General features: G+C 54.4%; 7 protein-coding genes across 7 annotated transcripts; 4 read left to right on the top strand and 3 right to left on the bottom strand.

Moving 5' to 3' along the window:
- Positions 1 to 743: 743 nt before the first annotated feature.
- Positions 744 to 3,391, top strand: ASPGLDRAFT_135061 (cell differentiation and development protein Fsr1; the record flags this gene model as incomplete). Its single annotated transcript, XM_022541341.1, has 4 exons — positions 744 to 852; positions 918 to 1,196; positions 1,254 to 3,077; positions 3,132 to 3,391. 4 exons carry the CDS (start codon positions 744 to 746, stop codon positions 3,389 to 3,391), a joined length of 2,472 nt encoding a protein of 823 aa, XP_022397001.1.
- Positions 3,392 to 3,950: 559 nt separating this feature from the next.
- On the bottom strand, positions 3,951 to 5,109 carry ASPGLDRAFT_51510 (uncharacterized protein). The gene is made up of 2 exons (XM_022547550.1): positions 4,790 to 5,109; positions 3,951 to 4,723 (listed from the first exon to the last, which is right to left on the bottom strand). The coding sequence occupies exons 1-2, from the start codon at positions 4,898 to 4,900 to the stop codon at positions 4,130 to 4,132; spliced, it is 705 nt and encodes a 234-aa protein (XP_022397002.1). The 5' UTR covers positions 4,901 to 5,109; the 3' UTR covers positions 3,951 to 4,129.
- Positions 5,110 to 5,176: 67 nt separating this feature from the next.
- On the top strand, positions 5,177 to 7,210 carry ASPGLDRAFT_89643 (rRNA (cytosine-C5-)-methyltransferase NOP2; the record flags this gene model as incomplete). Its single annotated transcript, XM_022550470.1, has 1 exon — positions 5,177 to 7,210. A coding segment is annotated over one exon (2,034 nt), but the record flags the coding sequence as incomplete, so codon positions are not given.
- A 530-nt stretch (positions 7,211 to 7,740) lies between these two features.
- Positions 7,741 to 11,248, bottom strand: ASPGLDRAFT_134766 (putative MATH and UCH domain protein; the record flags this gene model as incomplete). Its single annotated transcript, XM_022541321.1, has 2 exons — positions 7,741 to 11,060; positions 11,110 to 11,248. The coding sequence occupies 2 exons, from the start codon at positions 11,246 to 11,248 to the stop codon at positions 7,741 to 7,743; spliced, it is 3,459 nt and encodes a 1,152-aa protein (XP_022397004.1).
- A 501-nt stretch (positions 11,249 to 11,749) lies between these two features.
- On the top strand, positions 11,750 to 12,351 carry ASPGLDRAFT_861048 (uncharacterized protein). The gene is made up of 2 exons (XM_022550368.1): positions 11,750 to 12,062; positions 12,118 to 12,351. The coding sequence occupies exons 1-2, from the start codon at positions 11,938 to 11,940 to the stop codon at positions 12,314 to 12,316; spliced, it is 324 nt and encodes a 107-aa protein (XP_022397005.1). The 5' UTR covers positions 11,750 to 11,937; the 3' UTR covers positions 12,317 to 12,351.
- A 25-nt stretch (positions 12,352 to 12,376) lies between these two features.
- Positions 12,377 to 13,578, bottom strand: ASPGLDRAFT_135079 (deoxyhypusine synthase; the record flags this gene model as incomplete). The annotated part of the gene is made up of 3 exons (XM_022541342.1): positions 12,377 to 12,460; positions 12,512 to 13,312; positions 13,363 to 13,578. The coding sequence occupies 3 exons, from the start codon at positions 13,576 to 13,578 to the stop codon at positions 12,377 to 12,379; spliced, it is 1,101 nt and encodes a 366-aa protein (XP_022397006.1).
- A 1,019-nt stretch (positions 13,579 to 14,597) lies between these two features.
- On the top strand, positions 14,598 to 21,099 carry ASPGLDRAFT_29009 (MYB DNA-binding domain protein; the record flags this gene model as incomplete). The annotated part of the gene is made up of 2 exons (XM_022543813.1): positions 14,598 to 19,013; positions 19,066 to 21,099. 2 exons carry the CDS (start codon positions 14,598 to 14,600, stop codon positions 21,097 to 21,099), a joined length of 6,450 nt encoding a protein of 2,149 aa, XP_022397007.1.
- Between the last annotated feature and the right edge of the window lie 705 nt (positions 21,100 to 21,804).

Below are 21,804 nucleotides of genomic sequence, written 5' to 3' on the forward strand. Positions count from 1 at the left end.
ATCATGGTTGATTGAAGATTTGACGACCAATTTCATAGAATAATAGCAATGCCATTGTACCCTGTATACCCAGCTGTCACACAAAATGTGCCGTTTTATTGTCATTCACCTGGTTGTACCCCTGATAGTACTGGACTAGCGCGCGGCTACCACAGCCAATCACAACAGCTTTCTCCAACCCCCTCTGGGCAACAGACGCGCGCCAAAGAAAGCAGTGACGGTAAGGTCCAGCCAGCGCGAGATTCTCGTAGGAGAGCCCCGTTGCCCATTCTACTTTTTGCTTCTTCTACCCTTTGTGCTCATTGTTCAAGCATTGCCGTCTAATGCACCGCGGAAATTGGACATTTCTCCTTTTCCATTAACCGCCTCTTGACGATCCCCGCTGTTCTCGATCGGAGCTGACACGTTCCAAGGGCCCCGAACGCTGTCCGCCCTGATTCGCTCAACATCAACAAAATCCAGCGTCCAGTCCGTGCGGACACGAGTGCTCAACGACGACCGACTCGGGCCCAGCTCTGGCACCATAGCTGCTGAGTTCCCCGGCGTGAAACTTTTACTCAATTTAACCACGTGCCTTTCTTTTCTGGCTTCTCTTCCTTTCCCCACAACAACAACAACAACAACAACAACAACAACAACAACAACAACAAAAAACGGACCGATTGCGGGCTGGAGAGCTCTTCCGGTTCGCGTTTGCTAGCTTCTCGTCGTTTGTTGTGTTGTGTGTGTTGCGTTGAACTTGCATGGCTTGGCAATCTCCCTCGGCCATGGCTGGGGGTGGAGGGTTCGTTGGCTCCGGTGATGGGGGGCCCAATGGCGGACATCCTCAGGGGACGGAGTACACGCTGCAAGGTGTGTTATGGTTTTTGGAAGCTTGATGTCGTGCGTTGGGGTTATGCTAATGGTTCCGGTTCTAGGTGTGATGCGCTTCCTCCAGACAGAATGGCACCGGCACGAACGAGACCGCAACGCCTGGGAAATCGAACGCGCGGAGATGAAATCCCGCATTGGCAGACTGGAGGGTGATGTCCGGACAAACAAGCGTTTACGCGAGTCTTTGGCTAAGCACGTGCGGCTGCTGGAGGCTGCGCTGAAGAAGGAGCGCGAGAAGGTGAAGAAACTCACCAATAACGAGGAGGTTGATGATATGAGGGATCCCAAGGAGATTGCACGGGAGAGCTTGAGCGCAGTGAAATGTACATTTCCCCTTGAATCGCTTGTTTGCGCGGGTGCTAATGTCTATTTTGTTACAGCTCAACACCCCAGGCTTTCAAATCACCCCTTCGACGTCGGCCCCGATGAGACCCAACCCGAATACCGACAGGAGAATGAACGAGACAAGTCGCGTCTTTACTTGTCCAAGTGCTCACAGGAAGTCACGTATCATGTCATCCCCGCGTCGAATCCGTCTGCGGAATTGGCCGAGCAGGATCTTCCCAACCATATCTACGGAGGCCAACCGATGTCTCAGCAGAGCCTGGAGGAAGCCTACATGCACCAACAACGACAAAAGCAGCAACAGCAGCAGCAGCAGCAGCAGCAGCAGGGGAATCACATAATGGCTCGCGAAGTCCAGTTCCCAAACCACCAACCTGTCCTGCAGTATTCGGAGAACCCCGGATTGGCTCGCGCGCATGGTCTACCAGTTCCCAGGGAACCCCTCGATAGGAGGTTCTTAGAGCCTCAGACTTCCGTGACTGCTCTCGATGGCCGGAAGAACTCCCTGGACAACGCGTTTCTGGAGGAAGCCTCTGGCCCTCCCAGGCAGGCATTCGAAGAATATGGCGCGCAAGACCCTCCCAAGGAGGAACCGAAACCGCAACAGATGGAGGAGAGCTCTGACGATTCGGATGGCTGGAATTTCGACGAACCGTCCGGCCAGGAGCCTATGGTCGAACACATCCCACCCCATAAACCGGACACCGATGCTTTCCCTAACGCCAACTTTGTTCCAAATTCGACAGGCGGCCTTGTCCACCGGAGAAAGAGCTCTAGCTCGAGGCAGGCGGAGGGCGCTACCGAATCTAAAGAAAGCAATGTGGTGCAGGCTCAAAAAGAAGACCCTAATTTCAGGGTTCGGTTTGCGCTCCGGGGCCATTTAGATGTCATCCGCTCTGTAATCTTCACAGGCGGCGGTAGTCCATCAGAGCCTGAAGTTTGCACGTGCAGTGATGACGGGACTATTAAGCGATGGATCATCCCGGCAGGCTTTGGGTACAACTCATCATCTGATATGGACATCACGAGTTACTTTACCCACCGGGGACACGCCGGGGCAGTAACGTCCTTGGCGGCGTGCTCTCCATCCCAGCACTTCTCCAACGGCGGACGTGCCCTGGGAGATGGCTGGGTATTCTCTGGTGGCCAGGATGCCAGCATCCGAGTCTGGGAGCGTGGAAGGGTAGACCCCAAGGCTACTCTGGACGGTCACACGGATGCTGTGTGGGGACTCTGCATTCTACCCGGCACGACAGGATCTGTATTCGGGGAAGATTGCAACCGCTACGGAGGCCCTGATCGTCTCCTGCTTGCCTCTGGAGGCGCAGACGGCAAGATCCTAATATGGTCTGTCAGCGCTCCTCCACAGGCTGCCTCGCCGCAGGCAGGATCGCGGCGCGCTGGTGGAAGTCGACGCGCGAATTCGATTTCTTCAGGGTCTAACTTCTCGAATTCACCGCAACCGAACATCGCGACAATTACACCGTTCCACTACACGCTTGTTCACCAGATTGTTCTCGCTGAGTCGCCGTCGCCGACGTGTATCAGTCCGCTGTCGCTTGCCGGTATTAACTTTGTTGTCTCGTACGCTGATGCGTCGATTGTTGTCTATGACACGAGGACCGGTGAAGAGATTGTGGGTATGGCTAGTAAGGAGACTTACGACGGTACCCCGTCAACTGGCGTTAATGCCGTTGTTGCATCTACTATCGGCTTCGATGGCTCGGCACATCTAGACCCTAACCGGACGATGGGTGCAGAGGAGGAAGTCCACGGTGCTACTGGGTCCAGTGGCGTGGAGGGCGTGGTTATTAGTGGTTATGAGGACCGGTACATTCGCTTCTTTGATGCGAATAGTGGTACGTACATCCATCCCTTCACGCAGCAATCAACTTTGATACTAACTTCGTCAGGTCAATGCACATACACCATGCTTGCCCACCCGGCCGCCATCGCCTCGCTTTCTCTCTCCCCAGATGGCCGCGAACTCGTCTCCGCAGGGCACGACGCAAGCCTCCGCTTCTGGGACCTCGAAAAGCGAAGCTGTACCCAAGAAATCACAAGCCATCGGTTGATGCGCGGCGAAGGCGTCTGCGCCGCGACCTGGAGCCGCGACGGCCGATGGGTCATCAGCGGCGGCGGCGATGGTGTAGTCAAAGTGTTTTCGAGATGAAGCCCCAAGCCCCAAGCAACCTTGACTTGACTTTTACTCTATTATACCCCCCTCTCTGGTGAATAAAGCGACGCAGCTGGTTTCTTTTGGTTGTACGAAATGGATGAGTTGGTTGGGCTGATTTTTGAGCATTTGAAACGGGGTCAGTTTTTTGCATCATCCGTTCGATTCTTTTTTTCCTTTTTCTTTTTTTACTTTCTTACCTGTGATTCTAGCTTCTCTTTTCTCTTTTATCTTGTATCTGATTGATAACCAGCCATGTTATGTTATGTTATGCCATGTCATTTCTTGTGATTCCCTTTCTTTCTGTGTTGTGTTAGTTTGTCATGTCCATGTTGTGCATGTATTTCCTTCTGGTTGTTTGTGACTATATCTTCTTGGATCTGAGTCCTCATGTGGAATGATTGAATTTTGATTCTGCATACATTCCCAACTAGCTGTCTTTGGTCCTTCGTCATCTCCTGGCGTTTGTCCTCGTTTGGCATTTTTGCTGGATAGCCCATGCGTCTCATACTGCTTGAGTGTACCATAGTATGCATTTTTCTTTAGCTTGTCTATGTGCCTGCTGTAGATGTCCGTTTTATAGTGACTGCTTTGAACGTCGCTTGATACATGACACTCCGTATGAAGTAGGTATTCTTTTTCGACCGAGTCAATCAAATGCCATACAGAACATCGAATGTCAAATCATATCCACATTCAAGGTATCATCTATATCCAATTAAATATATATGAAAATCACCTCCCTGAACTCCAAGCCCCCTTAAACAACCCCCTCAACCTCTTCGCCTCCTCCACATCCTTAACCCTCTGCATAAGGAAACCTTGCAAATCATCCCAGAACGCCTCCGTCTCCAAAACATCCTCCCCACTCGGCCCAACAACCGGCTTCGCCGTAACCTCCCCTTCACCTCCACCCTTCTCCTCAGTCCCAGTTCCAGTCCTACTCACAGGAGGTTCAACAACAGTCGCACCCCCCATAATCATAACCCCAAACTCAACCTCCTTCCCCCCACCCAGCAACCCATCATCAGCACCAGCCAAAACCTCAGCAACCGTCTTCCCAGAAACCGGCTTCCGCTTATACAGTATCTTAATCTTCTCAACAGAGACATTGTTACCGCTGGCATCGACGACGCGCTCGCGCACAGCGTCTTTCAGATCCTCCACGGATGTCGTGGTAAGGGGGGCGGTGGGGAGGGTGAATTCGAGGGAAGGGTTGCGGGTGGATTTTAGGTGGATGGTGATTGATTTCGAGGAGCCTGGGGCCGTGGTGGACTTGGTTTTCTTGGGCATGGGTGGATGAGACGGGGGAAGGCGGGGGAGGAGGTACTATTCTTTTAATTAGAAGGAGTTATATGGAGAGGATGTATTGGGGGGATGGGTATGGTGACGCACCGGACCGCGAAGGTCTACTTGTTCCGGGGGGAGGACATAGTCGGCGCGTAGCTTGACGGGTTTGGGGTCGAGGGCGGAGAGGAAGGATTTTGCAAAGGCGATTTCTGCCATGATGATGTCGTGTATTGTACTGTTCCTGGCTGTGATGGAGAGCGCAAGATGTTCAACAGGCTTGAAGCGATGTCGTGGAACCGCGGAGTAGCCAACATTTCCCAATCGGGCGGAAGCAAACCGACACCTCAGGCCATAGTATACACCGCCTTCAGTAAACTTTCTGCCAGTTACCACCGCCCAGCAGAAGCGCGAAAAAAAAAAAAAAAAAAGTTCGAATCCTCAGCCCAGACCAGCCAAAACCTCAACACCATTACAACCCCACAACCTCTCAAAATGGGTAAAGGACGTCGCATGAAGAAGCAAGGCCCTCCGGCCCCTCTGGACGAGTCCAAGTTCGACCTCAAGAAGCGCAAGGCCGGCGCTGATGTCGCAGAGACCAAGGCGGAAGCGGGCAAGAAGCGGAGAAGAGAGGTCGATGAGGAGGAGAAGCCGAAGAAGAAGGTCAATGGCGCTGCTGCTGTCAATGGGAAGGAGAAGAAGGTGAATGGAGCCGCGAAGAAGGAGGTGGAGGAGAAGAAGCCTAAGGCTAAGCCTGTTGACTTTATGGAGTCGGATGATGAGAATGATGAGGAGGCGTCGGATCTTGAGGGTGAGGGTGATGATGAAGAGATGATGGATGATGAGTTTGGTGATTTGGATGGTGTTAGTGATGGGTCGGTGGAAGAGGGTTCGGACGTGGAAGAGGACGACTCGTTTATCGATTCCGAAGAAGAAGACCACCCCCGGCAAGCCATGTTTTCCGACGACGAGGACGACTCCGATGCGGAGGAGAAGCTCACAGCAGCTAACATGGAAGGATTGTCGCGGAAACTCGACGAAGCCAGACAACTGGAAGAAGAGGAAGCCGAGGCTGAATTGCAGGAGGCAGCTTTGCAGACCAACATTGCCGGTGACCGGCCAGATGTGTTTCAAGCCGGTGAAAGCGGGCAAGGTCTTGCTCCTGACCTTCAGCTCCTTCGGACACGGATTACGGATACAATTCGGATTCTGGGCGACCTGAAGACATTGGGCCAACCTGGCAAGTCGCGTGCCGACTACGTTCAACTGCTTTTGAGTGACATCTGCACGTACTACGGCTACACCCCATTCCTCGCAGAAAAGCTTTTCAACCTCTTCACCCCCATGGAAGCATTCGCCTTTTTCGAAGCCAACGAAACCCCCCGTCCCGTCGTCCTCCGTACCAACACCCTGCGCACGAACCGTCGCTCCCTCGCCCAGGCACTCATCAACCGCGGTGTCGTCCTCGAACCCGTCGGCAAATGGTCCAAGGTCGGTCTGCAGGTCTTCGAATCCGCCGTTCCCCTGGGTGCAACCCCCGAATACCTCGCTGGCCACTACATCCTCCAAGCCGCCTCCTCCTTCCTCCCCGTCATGGCCCTCGCCCCGCAACCCAACGAGCGCGTCCTCGATATGGCCTCCGCCCCCGGTGGTAAGACAACGTACATCTCCGCCCTCATGCGCAACACGGGAACCGTCATCGCCAACGATGCCAGCAAACCCCGTGCAAAGGGTCTCATCGGTAACATCCACCGTCTGGGCTGCAAGAACACCGTCGTCACCAACCTCGACGCCCGCGACGCCTTCCCCAAGGCCATGGGCGGCTTCGACCGCGTCCTCCTCGACGCCCCCTGCACCGGAACAGGCGTTATCGCCAAGGACCCCAGCGTCAAGACCTCCAAGAACGAGCGCGACTTTCTCGCCATCCCGCACATGCAGCGCCAACTGCTCCTCGCCGCGGTGGACTCCGTCGACCACGCCTCCAAGACAGGCGGCTACATCGTCTACTCGACCTGCTCGGTCACTGTCGAAGAAAACGAAGCTGTCGTGCAGTACATCCTCCGCAAACGGCCCAACGTCAAGCTCGTCGACACTGGCCTTGGCGGCTTCGGTACCCCGGGTTTCACAAAGTACATGGGCAAGCAGTTCGATCCCAAGATGACCATGACCCGTCGCTACTTCCCGCATCGCGAGAACGTCGATGGTTTCTTCGTGTGCAAGCTTAAGAAGACCGCTGCTGGCCCTGATGCTAAGAAGGCTGCTACCGCCAACGGCGATGCTGCTGATGCTCCTGCCACCAAGGCTCCTTCGATTGCTTCTACTACCAGTGACGATGTTGAGATGGTCGATAAGACTCCCATTATCGATGAAGAGGGCAAGAGCATTCCTCTCGAGGGTGGTGCGTTCGGTCCGTTCGAGAACGACGATGAGGATCTGGAGCGCATCGCACGTGCGGAGCGGAGTCGCTTGAGGAGAAAGGGTCTCAACCCCAAGGCTGTTCTGAACAAGCCCAAGAAGGCCAAGTCCGAGAAGACAGAGAAGCCCGAACCCACGGAGCAAAGCAAGCCCACCGAGTCGAAAGACACCACTACCTCGACAGAAACTCCCAAGAAGGAAGATAAGAAGGAGAAGAAAGAGGTAAAGGAGAAGAAGCAGGACAAGAAGGTGGTTCAGGAATCCAAACCCACCGAGTCCAAAGAGAAGAAAGAAGTAAAGGAGAAGAAGGAGAAGTCCGAGCCCAAGGCCGAGAAACCCAAGAAGAAGCAGGCTAAGAAGGCTGCTAAATAATCTTATCTGTACATTCTTGTTGAATTTATGTGTTATAAAAGCATCAGTGTTTGGTTTTGGGCGGCGCATGCAGTTCTTTTGTTGCTTTGGTAGATAGAATTGATCAATTGATAATACCTTGCATATGTTTGTCTACTGTACAATTATGTAGGATAGTCTATTGAACATAAAGTAAATTGCCTAACTCCGGGTACTACATATATCTCTAACCCAAACCAAACCAAACCCCGAACATAACTAACCAATTCCGGAGGCGTAGCCGGAGGGATTGATCAAGCCCTATAAATCCTAATCACCCTCTTAACCCGCTTCCTACAAATCGGACACAAATCCACCAACCCCGCACACCCCACACAAGCACAGACATGTCCACACCCAATAAAAACAGCATCCTTCTCCCCCCCATAACAAATCGAACACAAATCCGCCTCCTCATCCGCAACCTCCCAATAGCTCACCCCCTTCCCGTGCCTCTTTCCATCCTTATACCCGCCGACGTATTTATTGCCGGTCTTCGCTTCAATGTATGTGCCTTGGCCGTGGGGTACGTCGTGCGCCCAGGATCCTTCGTAGGTGTCGCCGGAGGGGTATGTCATGGTGCCATGACCGTGACGGAGGGAGAAGGTGAAGGTGCCGGTGTAAGTGGAGCCGAGGGGGGTGATGTGGGTGCCGGGGCCGTGGTAGTGGCCTTTAAGCAGGGTGCCGGTGTAGGAGTCGGTGCTGAAGGAGGCGGGGAGGGTGGCTGTGCCGGTGAAGGATTGCGTTGGATGTTTGCGGGATGAGGCCCAGAGGTAGGTTATTAGAGGTTGTGGGGTTGAGAAGTTGCCGGCTGTGTAGAGGGAAGTGCGTTTTTCGGTGGACAGGCGCTCGCTGACGATGAAGATGGTGCCGTCGGGGGTGGAAACGGGGTTGAATGTTTCGCTGGCGGAGAGGGAGGTTAGGGTTGTTGTTTCGGTGCGTTGGTAGATGATGATGTCTTTGGGTGGGTTGGGGAGGTGGGTGAGGAGTGCGGATTTGATGTTTTCGTTTGCGTGGGAGAAGAATGTGCCTATTGTGCGGAGGGATTGGGTGTCTGCGTTGAAGAGTTGGAGGAAGTAGTAGACGTGGGGTGCTGGTAATTGGACAGCGGTAGCGGGTTCGGATGCTTCGGTGGATCGAGTTTGGATGGTCAATTCAGCAGTAGCATCGGGTGTTGGCTGCTGTTCCTGCTGCTGCGCTGCCTCAGACGCCGCAGCCACATCCATTTGCCGAATCTCATTGGCAATCCTTCGAGCAAAAACAGCATCACTGTCAGGGTTCCCTTCCACCGACGATGGAGGCGTAGGAGCAGATGACTGTCCATCATTGCTAACGGTTCCAGACGACTGCTCAAGCAAAGCCGGATCAACAGAATCATCCACCTCGTGAATAGACTGCGAAGACCTTTGCTCGACGACAGCTCCATCGAGCATAGGCTTCTGCGCCGAAGCAATACTCTTTGGCGGATCTGGCATGGCGAAGTATTTGGCTTCTTCACCTGAGACAACTTGCATCCAGAAACGCGCTACCTTTGCTGGTAGATCCAATGTGTCGTTGAGAGACGAGACACGGGAGAATGCAAGCGTTGGTCCATGACGATCAAGCGTATGTCCGATTTGCCAGAGACGGACATGTTCTGACAGGATGGCATCTCCACCTGAAGACTTCCACAACGACACCTTGTTGCGGAGGTCGACAAAGGTAGATGATCGGGGTACGCTCAGGTACATGGCATTGTTGCTTGACTTGGCCCGAGACATCAGATCATATGTATCGAACAAACTACCCATCTCGTCGTAGTTAGGCAGCGAGTAGACTTCCACTTGCAGATCAGATTCAGCAGGCTTGCCATCCACAGTTTTGTTGAACGGGTATTCGCCCGTCTCGTAGTACTCCCTCATATCCTCCGGCGCATCCCACTGTCCCTGCGGACCAGGCAAGAACTCACCTACGACATCGCTGCGGATATACATAATCACTACAGCAACGTCATGACCAGTCTTCTGATCTGGTTTCTTAGAAGCATCCAGACCTAAATGCGGTCCCAGTGCCGTCTTCCGTGTCAAGCACTCGACGCGTTTATCGCTGCCGTCGTCAAATGCGAACCAACGCGTTCCCGGACCGCCAGGACGGAGAATGCTGAAGAACTTGCCTGAGGTGCGGCGGCCGCGGTGGACAACGTAACCATACAAGACGTAACGGCCGCATTGGCCCTCTGCAACTTGTTCTGTCAAATCAAGTTCTTCGTCCGGATCGACGCGGTTATAGAGGAGGCGCCACTGCTTTGTGACTTGGTCAAGTTTGTGGCGGTTAAGCTCGATGTTGAGCACAGGGGGCAGGGCCCAACGGCCTGGCTTTGTGCTGAAATACTGGGCCAAAGCTTCACCTGTCGTTTTGACTTCATCGGCCTGGACGCAGATGCGCGAGTTGTAATCCGGGGGAAGCATGTTGACGGGTTCTAAGGCCCCGGGGAGCTGTGCAACAGACGGGCTGTCAAACAGCTTGGCGAATTCTTCGCCGGATTTGGTCCCCGCCAGTTCCAGTTCAAGACCGCGACGCAAACGTTCCCAGAATTCGGATACGTCGCTCGAGTACTCGTTCAGATTGCGCAGTGTAGCGGTGACCACGTCGGTGTCGACATACTGCGACCCACTGCGGGAGCGCACCGTCCACAGGACCCTTTGCAGTGCATCACACAAAGGCTTGGGCTTGATCTCGCAGTTGGCAAGATGCTCCAAAACATCGACGCTTTGGATGATCTTGCAGAAAGGAGCAATGTGCAACCAAGAAGCCAGCCCCGCTACTTCTGCACGGTGGTTGACGCCAGAATCACCCAGTGGCCGGTAGCCAGTCAAACCCAGACTATCCCAGGTATTCTCCGTGACACTGCGATGCCACCAAAGCGAATGGGTTGGATCGTCAATAATGCGAATATAAGCGTCAAAGGCCAGGGTGTCGTTGCGAAGGAGCGGCTGGCGCTGACCACGTTGACGCACGTGGACTTTGTCCCACGGGCCGTGGAAGTCGGTCCAGCCCCAGTCCAAATTGTGGGGATTGAACTGGTGACACGAGAATTGCATCCAGGCGGTGCGGGGTTCGTCGGGGTTGTAGATGATGACTGCGACTTGAGCAGCGACTCTCCAGGTTTGGGAGCGCTCTTGCGAAGCTGCTGCTGGTGGGTACTTGGACTTGTACATGTCCAGCCAGGCGGTTGAGTCATCTGTTTTCTCGGTCTTGAGGTCCAGATCCGGAGTGCAGTCGTTCAATGTGGCATCAGGGGCTCCCCGGAGTACCTTGAACTCGCTCTCGGGCAATGTTCTGTCCGGGGTTGGCATGGTACTCGAACATTCGAGATAAATACTCAACGAATTCGCCTTGTTCCCACGAGGAAAGAACTTGATCGTCCACCAGTAACCACTGATATACGCAGGGGGAGAGCGCATGACCGTAGCCCAGTTTGGACATTCCTTCGTTCCTCGAACGCCTTTCAACTTCCAAGACAGGCGCGCCTTTTCGACAGGCTTGTACTCGGGGTCACCGAGGTCGGGGTAGAAGGTCTTTTCCCAATGGTCATCTATAACTGTCAGCCTCCTTGTCTTTATGTTTCGAGTTGGATAACCTACACTTGGTCGCAGAGGCGTCATTATCCGCCTTTGACTCAATCTCCTTCACCTCTGCTTCATCTGGTACCGACAGATCCTCCTCAATCTCAGCCCAGTAGGCATGCTCGGGTGGCGGACGGGCGTCTGTCGGCTGGTCCATGATGGCTTGGACGGCGGAGTTGGTCACCGGGGTCTGCTGTTCTGGTAGCGATTGGGCATTGTCGCTTCGCTGGAGGGTCTGGGAGGGATTGCTAGAATCCATTTGGTTAAAAGGAACAACACGACAGATACAAGAGAAGGAATGAAAAAGTGTTGTGAAGAAGGGCCAAAAATAGTCGGCAGAGAGAGTCTAGAACAGCTTATCGCTTATCAGTATATCCGGGGTAGTGAACAGATTAACACCAGCCCCGGGAGGAAGGATATAAAGATGGAAAGAACAAGCGCGGAAGACAAGGGGGCGAAGAATGAATGAAATGCACAGAAAAGGGGAGAAGAAGCAAGGAATTGCCGATACAGAATGGAAGAAAAGAAAAGAGAAAAATGCAGAAAGGGAAAAAATGCAGCGACAGATCAACGGCCACACCACCGGTTAATCAGGGGGCTGTGGCGATTGGAGGCATATAAAGGGACAATGGCATTCGGGATTGGATGTTCCGTTCAATTGAGAGTCTACTGGTAGTCTGCAGCAATGGAGACGTCTGGAGATACTCCGGAGGATTCGTATGCTCAAGTTGTCTATATCATACCCAACACGTGACTTAGTGCCAATGGTAACCAATCACAAACCCTAACAGTTCACTCAATCACACCAAGTCATCAGGTTAAGTGTGCTTTATTGCCCTGACCGACATGCATTCGCCACCACCGACTCCGATCCATCCGTCGAAAGAAAAGATTTCGGCTTCTCGAATGCGGTCTGACCCATGGTTGGACAATTGGTTCCCTTTGAGCCGTCCACTTTTTCTTTTTTCTCTCTCCGCCCTCTCCTGAATTCGTCCAATCCCGCTCTTGTGACTTACAGAGTCGGACCAATCATGTAGTTGTCGACGTCTCTATCAGGCAAGGTTCGTTGGAAAAGTCTGAGTTTAGTATGGTTGTCATTGGACCACAGCATTCCGGGCCGAGACGTCCGAACATTTTCCTCGTGGAGCGATACGGAATACACTCGGTATATGTACTTGAGGGGAGAGCGTCTCAATGTTTCGCATCGAACATTTCTCAACTGTAGAAATTTGGATGGGAACTGTCAATTCTGATTGCAAGGATTGAATGCATAAACGGTCTCGCATCATTGAGATTCAGCCGACGACGTAGCTCGCGCAAATGATGCGGCCACGATGAGAGGGAAGACAACGGTTGCTTCGGCATGAACCTGCTAATATCAGTATTTTGTAGCAAGTAGACATCTGTAACAGAAACTTACCTTGATCGAGTTGGCATCCGTCTTGATCTTTCCCCAGCTGACTGCTTCGTCTGGGCGAGCACCGGCGTCACTACCATCAAATTCCTGTGCCGTGTTGATGTAGACAGCATGCTCTGCGCCGTTGCGCATCAAGCAAGCGTTGGCAATATGGTGCTTGATCACGCCACCCCCAAGAATGATCATGCCTGCGTGGGCAGCCCGGACGGCCATTGTGTTGATGCGGCGCACGTCGTCGATAATGTCAATCCGGAGTCGCTTGGGAGAAGACTTAAAGGTGTGGAAGTAGAGCATGTCGCCCAGGGAGCCATCCGTAAGAGCGGGGCAGAAGACGGGAATGTTGTTGCGTGCGGCCCAGTACAAGACTGAATCCTCGTGGTTGATTTCCCGGCCCAACCGCTCGATGACTTTACTCGGAGTCCAGTGCAATTCGTCCTCATCATCGCCAGACTCGAGAGCCTTTTTTTTGGCGGCCTCCTGTTCCTCCAACATCTTATCGAAAATCGGGACCACCCAGTCTTCGAAGGAGCAATAGTTACTGTTGGGGACGAGGAGGTTTCCAATGCGATTCAGTCCTTTGGCGCGCAGGTCCGCTCCGGGTGCGGTGAAAGAACCGAGGTATGTCGGGGCCAGACACTTGATCAGATCCTCCTCCACTCCTCCAGCGGTAGTGACGATAGCAGAAACGTGACCGTTGCGCACGAGGTAACGGATGGTGTCTCGTAGGCCAGAGGAGATCAGGTTCGAGGTGTAACCCAGGAAGATGGTGGTCTTTTCGCCGGTCTCGGGATGCTGGTATGCGCGCTATACAGTGTCAGTTGCGTATGGTAGATAATGGGGAATTGTTTACATACCATATCGTTAATGATACGAGCAGCCTCAGCGACACCACTGCCTTGGAATCCCGTATGAACCATGTTCTCGACCAGCTCAGCAGCCGTAATGTCACGGCCCTTGAAGCGATCAAAGTCGACCCCGCGGACCTGATGGGTGCCCTCAGGAATGGGTTCTGAGGCGACAAGCACAGCATTTGTGGCAGAGGATGGGGCCACATCAGAATTGGAAGCCATGATTGTAAGTCTATTAAAATGCAGTAAGTAGTGGTAGACACGAGAGTAACAAGTGGGATGTCTGTTTGTCGCGGGGAATTTTTTTCATGGCGGGGATTCGATGTCTGTAAAGGGGAAAGCGTTAATGCCTCAGGTGTCAGTACCTAATCGAGGTCATTCCGCAAAGGCACTAGCGTCGACACCTGAAGCTATATATGCACCTCAGGCACTTACAGCTGCCAACCAATCAACGGCCGTGATTTCAGCTTCGACCCGTCTCTTCGACCTCTTCCATTCCTCCATTCCTCCTCCATCCACTTTCAGTCATTCCTTTTTCCTCTATTTCCCATTCATTCTTCGTCCTTTTTTTGCTGATTTTTCCATAAATTTGACCTCTGTGGTTGGTGGACCGCATCTTGACATCCTCCCTGACTCAGTCCAGACCAGCGACAAACTGCGTTACAGATTTCTGCGTGTGGACTCGGCTCGACCTCGTCTATTTCCCAAGTCTTTTCACTACTAGTACTGTCGACATCTCCTCACGACATTTGACATTGTCCCTATCAGGTATTACTGATTGTGTCTGCTGGAATCCGGACACTTCGCATTTCCTGATCATATTCGATTCTTCACATTGCCGCCGCGGTGGTCACAGCTACTTACAGCTACTTGCGCCTGCGGTGACGCCTCGTCTTAGCGGTTGTTCCGGATCTCTGCAGGTCTAACCTCGAGTGTATGTTCTCTGCACTTCTCCCCCTTACTACTACTACTACTACTATATATTGCCCGTTATCTCCTGTTCTTCCGTCGAACCTCCCCTTTCCTCTTTCGGCTTAGTGCATGACATAAGCCTCCATGTGGGCCCCTGCATTTGATCCCGGGTCCAGATCACGTGTTCTCCACATATTCTCTCTCTGTTGTTCCTTCATTCCACTTTCGCGCTTTAGAGAGTCATTCACTGTGTGTCATTGAGTGAAGCTGACCAGCTGTAGGAGGAGGTGATATCCTTCACCGGCTACTTGAACTAGCATGCGCTGGTGATGTCTTCACGATATCCCCCATTATCTGGGTTCAATTCCCGGGACCGTTCCCCCCAGCGCTTCGGTGACCGTCGACCTCCTTCGGGTCCTCGTGGCTCTGATGATGTGATTCCGCCGCCTTTGGGTCGCGAGCCGCCTCGCGGTCCCAAGGCTTTGATTGATCACCCTCCCCGAGGCCATTATGTTGGTCGAGGTCGAGGTTACGGCCGCGGTGGTGATTTCCGTGACCGGGATCGGGACCCGCGAGACCGTGATCGTGATCGGGATCGCGACTTTCGGGATCTTCGAGATGGCCCCCCTCCCTTCCGTCGTGATCTTGACCGGGATTGGGGTGGCCGGCGGGATCGCGATTTTGACCACAGAGATTCACGGGGTGGCTTCGGTCGTGGTCGTTCCCGCTCTCCGCCGCCGCCGCCGCGCGATTTCCGTGACATGAGAGAGCCCTTGGTCCGCGACCCAGACCTCGTCCGAATGCGCCGTGGCTCCCGTGACAGCATACTATCCGCATCGTCTATAGGCCCGCCCGATGGCCCTCCGACACTTGGACATCATCCTCGCAGCGGGCCCATCCGAGGTCGAGGTAGGGGTGATTGGGACGGTGGACGCGGCCGCGGTGGCCGCCCCCCATTTCTGGACGACCGTGATTCTTTCCGCCGACGGAGTCGCTCGCGTGATGGATGGTGGGATCGCGACCGTGAACGAGACCGTGAGAGAGACCGAGACCGAGATCGTGAACGAATGTTGGAGATTCGAGACCGCGAACGAGACCGAGAGCGGGACCGAGAGCGGGATAGAGATATAAGGGAACGTGAGAGAGATCGAGAAATACTTGACCGTCGAGCAGAACGATTCGAACGGCGAGAGGAGCCGGAGCGACGCCTCGAACGTGACGACCGTGATCGTGACCGTGAAAGGGATCGGGATCTTCTAGACCGTCGTGACCGTGAGAGAGACCGTGAAATACTAGAGCGTCGAGCGGAACGATTTGAACGTCGAGATGAGCCAGAACGACGTATTGAACGAGACGATCGTGACCGAGATAGACCCGCGCCTGACCTTTGGAAACGAGACCGACCTCCCAGTCGCGCCGATACTCGAGTTCCTCCTCCTAGCACGTCGACCCCGACCTCCGCTTCTCATCCATCCTTACCCCCACCACCACCCGTCGCAGCCGTCGTGCCTCCTGCTCCAGAGCGCCCTGTGGACCATCTACCACCTGATCTTCCCCGCAAACCGTCCGTGCCAGAACCTCGCCGTGACACCGACCGGCCGGAGCTACTGCCACCTCGCCCGGAACCAGTTAAAGATCTCCCTGCTCCAGGGAAGCGTTCGCCTCCCCCATCGGCCCCTCAGGTACCCGCGTTTGGCTCAGTGGCTGTCCCCATTCCTGGTCCGCCAGAAAAGCCCCTTGCCGATACAGCACCCGCTGGTCCACCGCTACCGGCCAGTGCAGAAGAACGAAATGAGCTTCCGTCGTCGCGCCCACCAGTGCAGCCTCCCACCGGACCGAAGGCGGAGCGGGCAGGACCACAGCCGCCGTCGCCATTGGAGCAGCGCATTCGTCGTGATGATGGCCCCGAGCCCACGGGGCGGATGGATCCCGTTCCCCGCGCTCCTAAACCACTCTCTGGCGCCCCAGGTGCTGGGCCCAGGCCAGCACCCGATTTGTCGCCTCCGACTGCTCCAGCAGCTATGGCCAAACCTCCAGTTCACCAGGAACCGCCATCAGTAACAAGACCCGGTCCAGCACCGACGTCACCCATTTTTGACAGGCGGCCACCGCCCCCTGCCGCTCGAGCAGTCTCTCCCACGTCTCCACGCATGCAGTACAGTATCCCAACAGGTCCACGTGCCTTCCAACAACGACCACCACCCTCGCCAGCACGCGGACCACCCAAAGGCAGTAAACAATGGGTTCGTCCGGGATACAGTCACCCACCCTTCGGGCCGAATTCGATTGCACTACCCAAGCGGGGCTCCTTTGATGGAAAAGAGCGAACTTTGTCCCTCAGTGACGAGCCGAAACGGGAGCCACCGCCACCGCCGTCCCCTACTCAATATGACAGCGATCAGGAACTCGAAGCTGGTGAGATTGCGCCAACGAAGGAGCCGAAGGAGCCGAAGGAGCCGGAACAATCACCAGCACCCTTAGAGCGCCCCGAGCGCCTTGATCGCCTTGAACGTCCCGAGCGCCCCAAGCCCGTCCGTGGGCCTACTCCTCCACCTCCACCTCCGCCAGCACCCAAGCCTCCCGTGGAGCAACCGGCGGTGGAGGAACCGAAGAAGCCCGACGAGCCACCTCCGGAGGACACCGTGATTCCGGACTTTGGTGCTGAAAGCGACGAGGACGAAGATGAAAATGTGGTTTTTACGCAGGAGTATCTCGAGGAGCGGAAACGGATCTTTGAGAAAGATATGCAGGCGTTGCGCACAGAGATACCCCGCCCTCCATTAGAGGACCCAACGATTGTATCATTACTTATGCGCATTCAGCTTCTAGGTATGATAGCTCATGATGTACCTGAACCCGTCCGTGAACCGGAGCCTGCACCTGAACCAGCACAAAAACCCGCGCCTGAACTCAAAGCAGAGCCACAGCCGGAGCCACAACCAGAGCCAGCAAAAGAGCCAGCAAAGGAACCAGCAAAGGAACCAGCAAAGGAACCAGCAAAGGAACCAGCAAAGGAACCAGCAAAGGAACCAGCAAAGGAACCAGCAAAGGAATCAGACAAAGAGCCAGAAAGGGAGCCAGAAAAGCTGCTTGAACCGGAGCTTGAACCAGCCCAGCCGATGGAGATAGACGAACCCCGTGAGACAGACCAGGCAGTGGATGAGACGGTAGAAGAAAAAGAGACCCCGAAATATGAGCCTATTGCTCCAGCGAAGGTCAAACCAGATGGCGAACCACCGGCTAAGGTTGTTCTTGAATCGCTTCCCGATGCCAAGGCAATCACGGTTGAAAGTCTGCCGTTCTTGAACACAGGCCCTCCCACACCCCTTTCCGAACTCGATGTGTATCAGGAAAATGCAGCCTATTTCGAAACGATACGGGAAACTTTGCGCGAGGAATTGAAGAAACAACGCAAGGAAATTGCGCACAAAAATGCTGTGCTTCGGGAAGAATACTTGTCTATCTACAAGCCCTGGAGGATGGAGATCTGGGAGATGGATAACGAGAAAGGGAAGAACAGTCTAACACCCAGCCAGACGCCGCCGCCTCCTCCACCAGCCCTGCCATTGCCGACTACCACAGCGGAGGGAAGGAGATATAAAGGCAATAGCGAGCTTGATTTCCAAAACGCCCTTCGTGCGTCAGAAATCTCAGCCCAAGAGGAATTGGAGCGACGCCGTGGCAGCAAAGCTACTGCTCGACCAGACCCCAATAGGGAGGCGGTTATTCCGAACATGATGGAGCCGCCTGAGGTTAAGGCGGGCGTCTACAAAGACACCAGCAATGTCGTACCCGTTTCGAATGCCATGGAAGTGTTTGGATTTTTTCCACCATCGAACGACTTTACTCCGCTAGAACACGAACAGTTCACCAATGCCTTCATGGCCCATCCTAAGAAATGGGGCAAGATTGCTGCAGAACTGCCTGGACGGGATTATCAGCAGTGTATCATCCATTACTATCTGACCAAGGAAGAAATCAAGTACAAGGCCAAATTGAACAAGCGCTGGAGTCGTCGTGGTCGTGCTAAGCGATCTGCACGGCCCAAGTCCAATGCGCTCATGGTTGATCTCGGCGTGGTAAAGCCCGATTATGAAGGCGAGGAAGAGCCTGCTCCTGTCACGGATACTGGTCGTCCGCGTCGCGCGGCTGCGCCTACGTTTGGAGATACTTCTGTTGAAGCCGAGCATGCGACCAATGGCCGACGAAGTGCTGCCAAGGATATCGGAGAGCAGCCAGAGAAACCTGCTCGACGAGGTCGCACTGGTCCTGGATCCCGTGGTGGACGACGAGGCAAAGCTGCTCAACAACATCAGCAGCAACATCAACCGTCTCAACCCCCGACACCGCAGGAACAGCCAACCGGAACCATCTCTATACCAGTCCCAAGCGCGATTCCCCGGATTCCCAAGCGTGAAACGACAGAACCTATATTGGAGAGTGCAATGGAACCGGTAATATCGCGACCAAAAGAGGCACGCGAGAAGGAACAACAAGACATCCCCGCTCCGCCACGTGGGAAAGCTGGGCGCATACGTCAAAAAGACGGCGTGTATGTCTTCGAGTCGAACGAACCGGAGCCTCCAGCCCAATTCAAGGCACCCGATGTGGGTGGTTATGGCTCAATGCAGCCAACCAGCTACTGGTCTGTGCCAGAGCAGCGCGATTTCCCATTGTTGCTGGCGCATTTTGGCAAAGATTGGGAGGGCATCTCAAGCTTTATGAAGACGAAAACGACTGTCATGGTAGGTCTTTCGCCTTGATGTTGATTTCACAAGACAGCTGACTCCTTTATAGGTCAAAAACTACTTTCAGCGCCGAGTTGACGGGGGCCACAAGGAATTTGAGGACATTGCTGGCGAAGCGGAGCATAAGAAGGCGCGTGGTGAGCCCACAGGACCGTTGCCTACCCCCAGTGGTCCTACCAAACGACGCTACGAAGCAACTCCATCCTCGATCGTGCCTCGACCTCTAGCTCCACACACCGATCCTCTCGAGCCTGACAAGAAGCCTGTTGGATTGTCTTCTCAAGCTGTTCCGCTGCATACGCGAACGCCCTCTGAAAAGGAGCGGAATATGCCAAGGTTCGCGCCCCTTGCCCAAGCTAGCGCTGCTCCGATGACGACCACCGCGCTTCTCAACGAAGACCCGCGAACGGCTCGTGCTCCTAGCGGCATGTCACGCTTGCCAGGCCCCAAGATGGGTCTGTTTACCGAAGACAGGCGAGAACCGCCGGCGACTGTGTTACCTCAGACCGTGCCTCGGTTCCAGGATGCACACGTTTCGGCACGCCAGACACCCTTGTCAATGCCCGAGATGGCGCGAATGGAATCCTTGCATCCGTCGGGCTATCGCGACGTTCATGGCTCGCCGTTGCTTGCTCCCCAAGGTACCGCCCCACCACCGCCTCAGCCGTCGTTCATGCAGTCACAGCCGCCGCCGCTCGTGTCTCACTCTGGCCATCCCAGTCTTGGAAAGGCGCCTGGATCGCCAGTACCACCACAACTTCAGAGACTGGATCACGACATTTCTCCAATTCGACGCGATTCAGTCAGCCAAAGACCGTTGTATCCTTTGCCCAGCCAACCGGCCAGTATGTCTCAGCCTGCGCCAGTGCTGTCGCCGCCAAAGGAGCTTTCTCGTCCTAGTTCGGCACTTCCCGAACCGTCAGAAGGCCCTCCCAAGCAGGTACCAGCGAAGCGGTCGAATATTATGAGTATCTTGAACGACGAGCCGGAAGAGCCTCCGCCACGGAAACGGCAGGCTTCTGCGGCTCCTTCAAGGGCTGTATCTCCTTCACGCCCAGTATATGCAGCCATGCCGCCGTTGTCGCAGCCAGGACCCCAGTCGCGTCAAGAAGAGCAGAAGACACCGACCTTTGCCCAACAAGCCCCGAGTCTGTCATCGTCGCGCTCGTATTTTGACTACCATCAGCCTTATCAGTCTGTTTCAGCGGGCTCTGCTACACCATCCAACAACGATTGGATGGCACGGTTTGATCCTCGAGGGCAGCAACAGCAGGCGCCTCCGCCGCAGTCAATGAACAGCCGACCGGCGTCCATGGCCCCTCAACCGCCATATTCGCCATACGCATCAGGGCAATCTCAGACAGCTCCGTCTCTAACGAACCTGACTGCACCTTCGCCGGTTCCTTCGCCAGCTCCGGGTCAACGTCCTACGTACCAGACCTCTGTGTATGCGCAGTCGCCGTCGATACCTTCCTCGCGAGAGTTGCCGTCTCAACCTGTCTATCGCCAGTCCATGGGGTCGCCACCGCCGCGCAATAGTGGCATGACATACAGCTCCCGACAAGGACCGCCAACACCGATCCAGTCGTCCGCTAGTCTACTTAACATGCGGCAACCATCAGCAACACCTTACGGATCTACAGTAACGACTCCAACATTATCTCAACCAGGTGGTCACCAGACGTACCAGCAGCATGTGCAGACCATGGTCAATGGCGCACACCAGCAACAAGCCCATCGATCTGCTCTTGGCTTGGCAGGCAGTCAATACGGCCATAGCACCCCACCACCACAGGCTACGACGTCTCGTTCGGCTGCTGGGCAGCCTCCGTCGTTGTCTATGGGGCGTTCGTACACGCCCCCAGCGGTTCTACAGCCCAACCCAAGTGGGGGTATGAGCTATGCGCCGAGTGGACCCTCCCCGGCTGTCGGGCCGGTGCACCCACTTCATGCGCGTCACCCGGGAATGAGTGAAGCCACGCCAGGTCCACCTGGGGGTAGTCGCCATCATCGGGTGTATAGTCAGGGATCGAACGCGGGGCCACTTGGGCCATTAACGCCACAACATCAACATCCTCGGTAGTTTTCTTTTCAATTTCAATATGTACATATCTGCAATTCAGACCCGACACACGTTTTGCTGTACTTTATTTTCTTCTATATTTGTTGCGTTTTTGGTTGTTTGATTCCCTTTTCTTCATTCTGGGACACGGACATCTCGATATGATTCATGTACAGTAGATGATTTATGGGATGGATAGTTGAGCCTTTTCTGAGACGTAGATAGTAGTCGGGTTTTAAGTGACATGAAACATCCTGAAACAGTATCCTCAAGTTTCAACCATGGTTGAGCTGCTTCTAGACTTCCTCGGGATATATATACATCCGATGTGCCTAATATAGACGATGGATTCTGCAAAGCAGAAGCAATACAGAAATGTCCACAACACGCGCAGAACAGACTACTTCATACGAACAAGCTAAACTCACCCAACGGCACCACGAGCATGCCATCCTACAGGATGCCCTTCGTCGAGGGATACCCTATCACCAAATCCCAATCATCCTAGCCACAGCGCGGGAACAAATGGAGCCCTGTATGTGGTGACCTTTTCCACCATACCCTCAAACACTCACTGATATATTTTCCAGTACACGCAGATTCACACCAGCACCCCCAACACGGACATACAACAAGACCACTGGACGATAGTTTTCTCCGTCGAACTTATAAACGGCGGGCGTGTGCTTGGGTGGCTCCGGCGTTTTATTCTGGGATTGGGGCTGT

This window comes from Aspergillus glaucus (genome assembly GCF_001890805.1).
Source record: "Aspergillus glaucus CBS 516.65 unplaced genomic scaffold ASPGLscaffold_24, whole genome shotgun sequence".
NCBI classification, from domain to species: Eukaryota; Fungi; Ascomycota; class Eurotiomycetes; order Eurotiales; family Aspergillaceae; genus Aspergillus; species Aspergillus glaucus.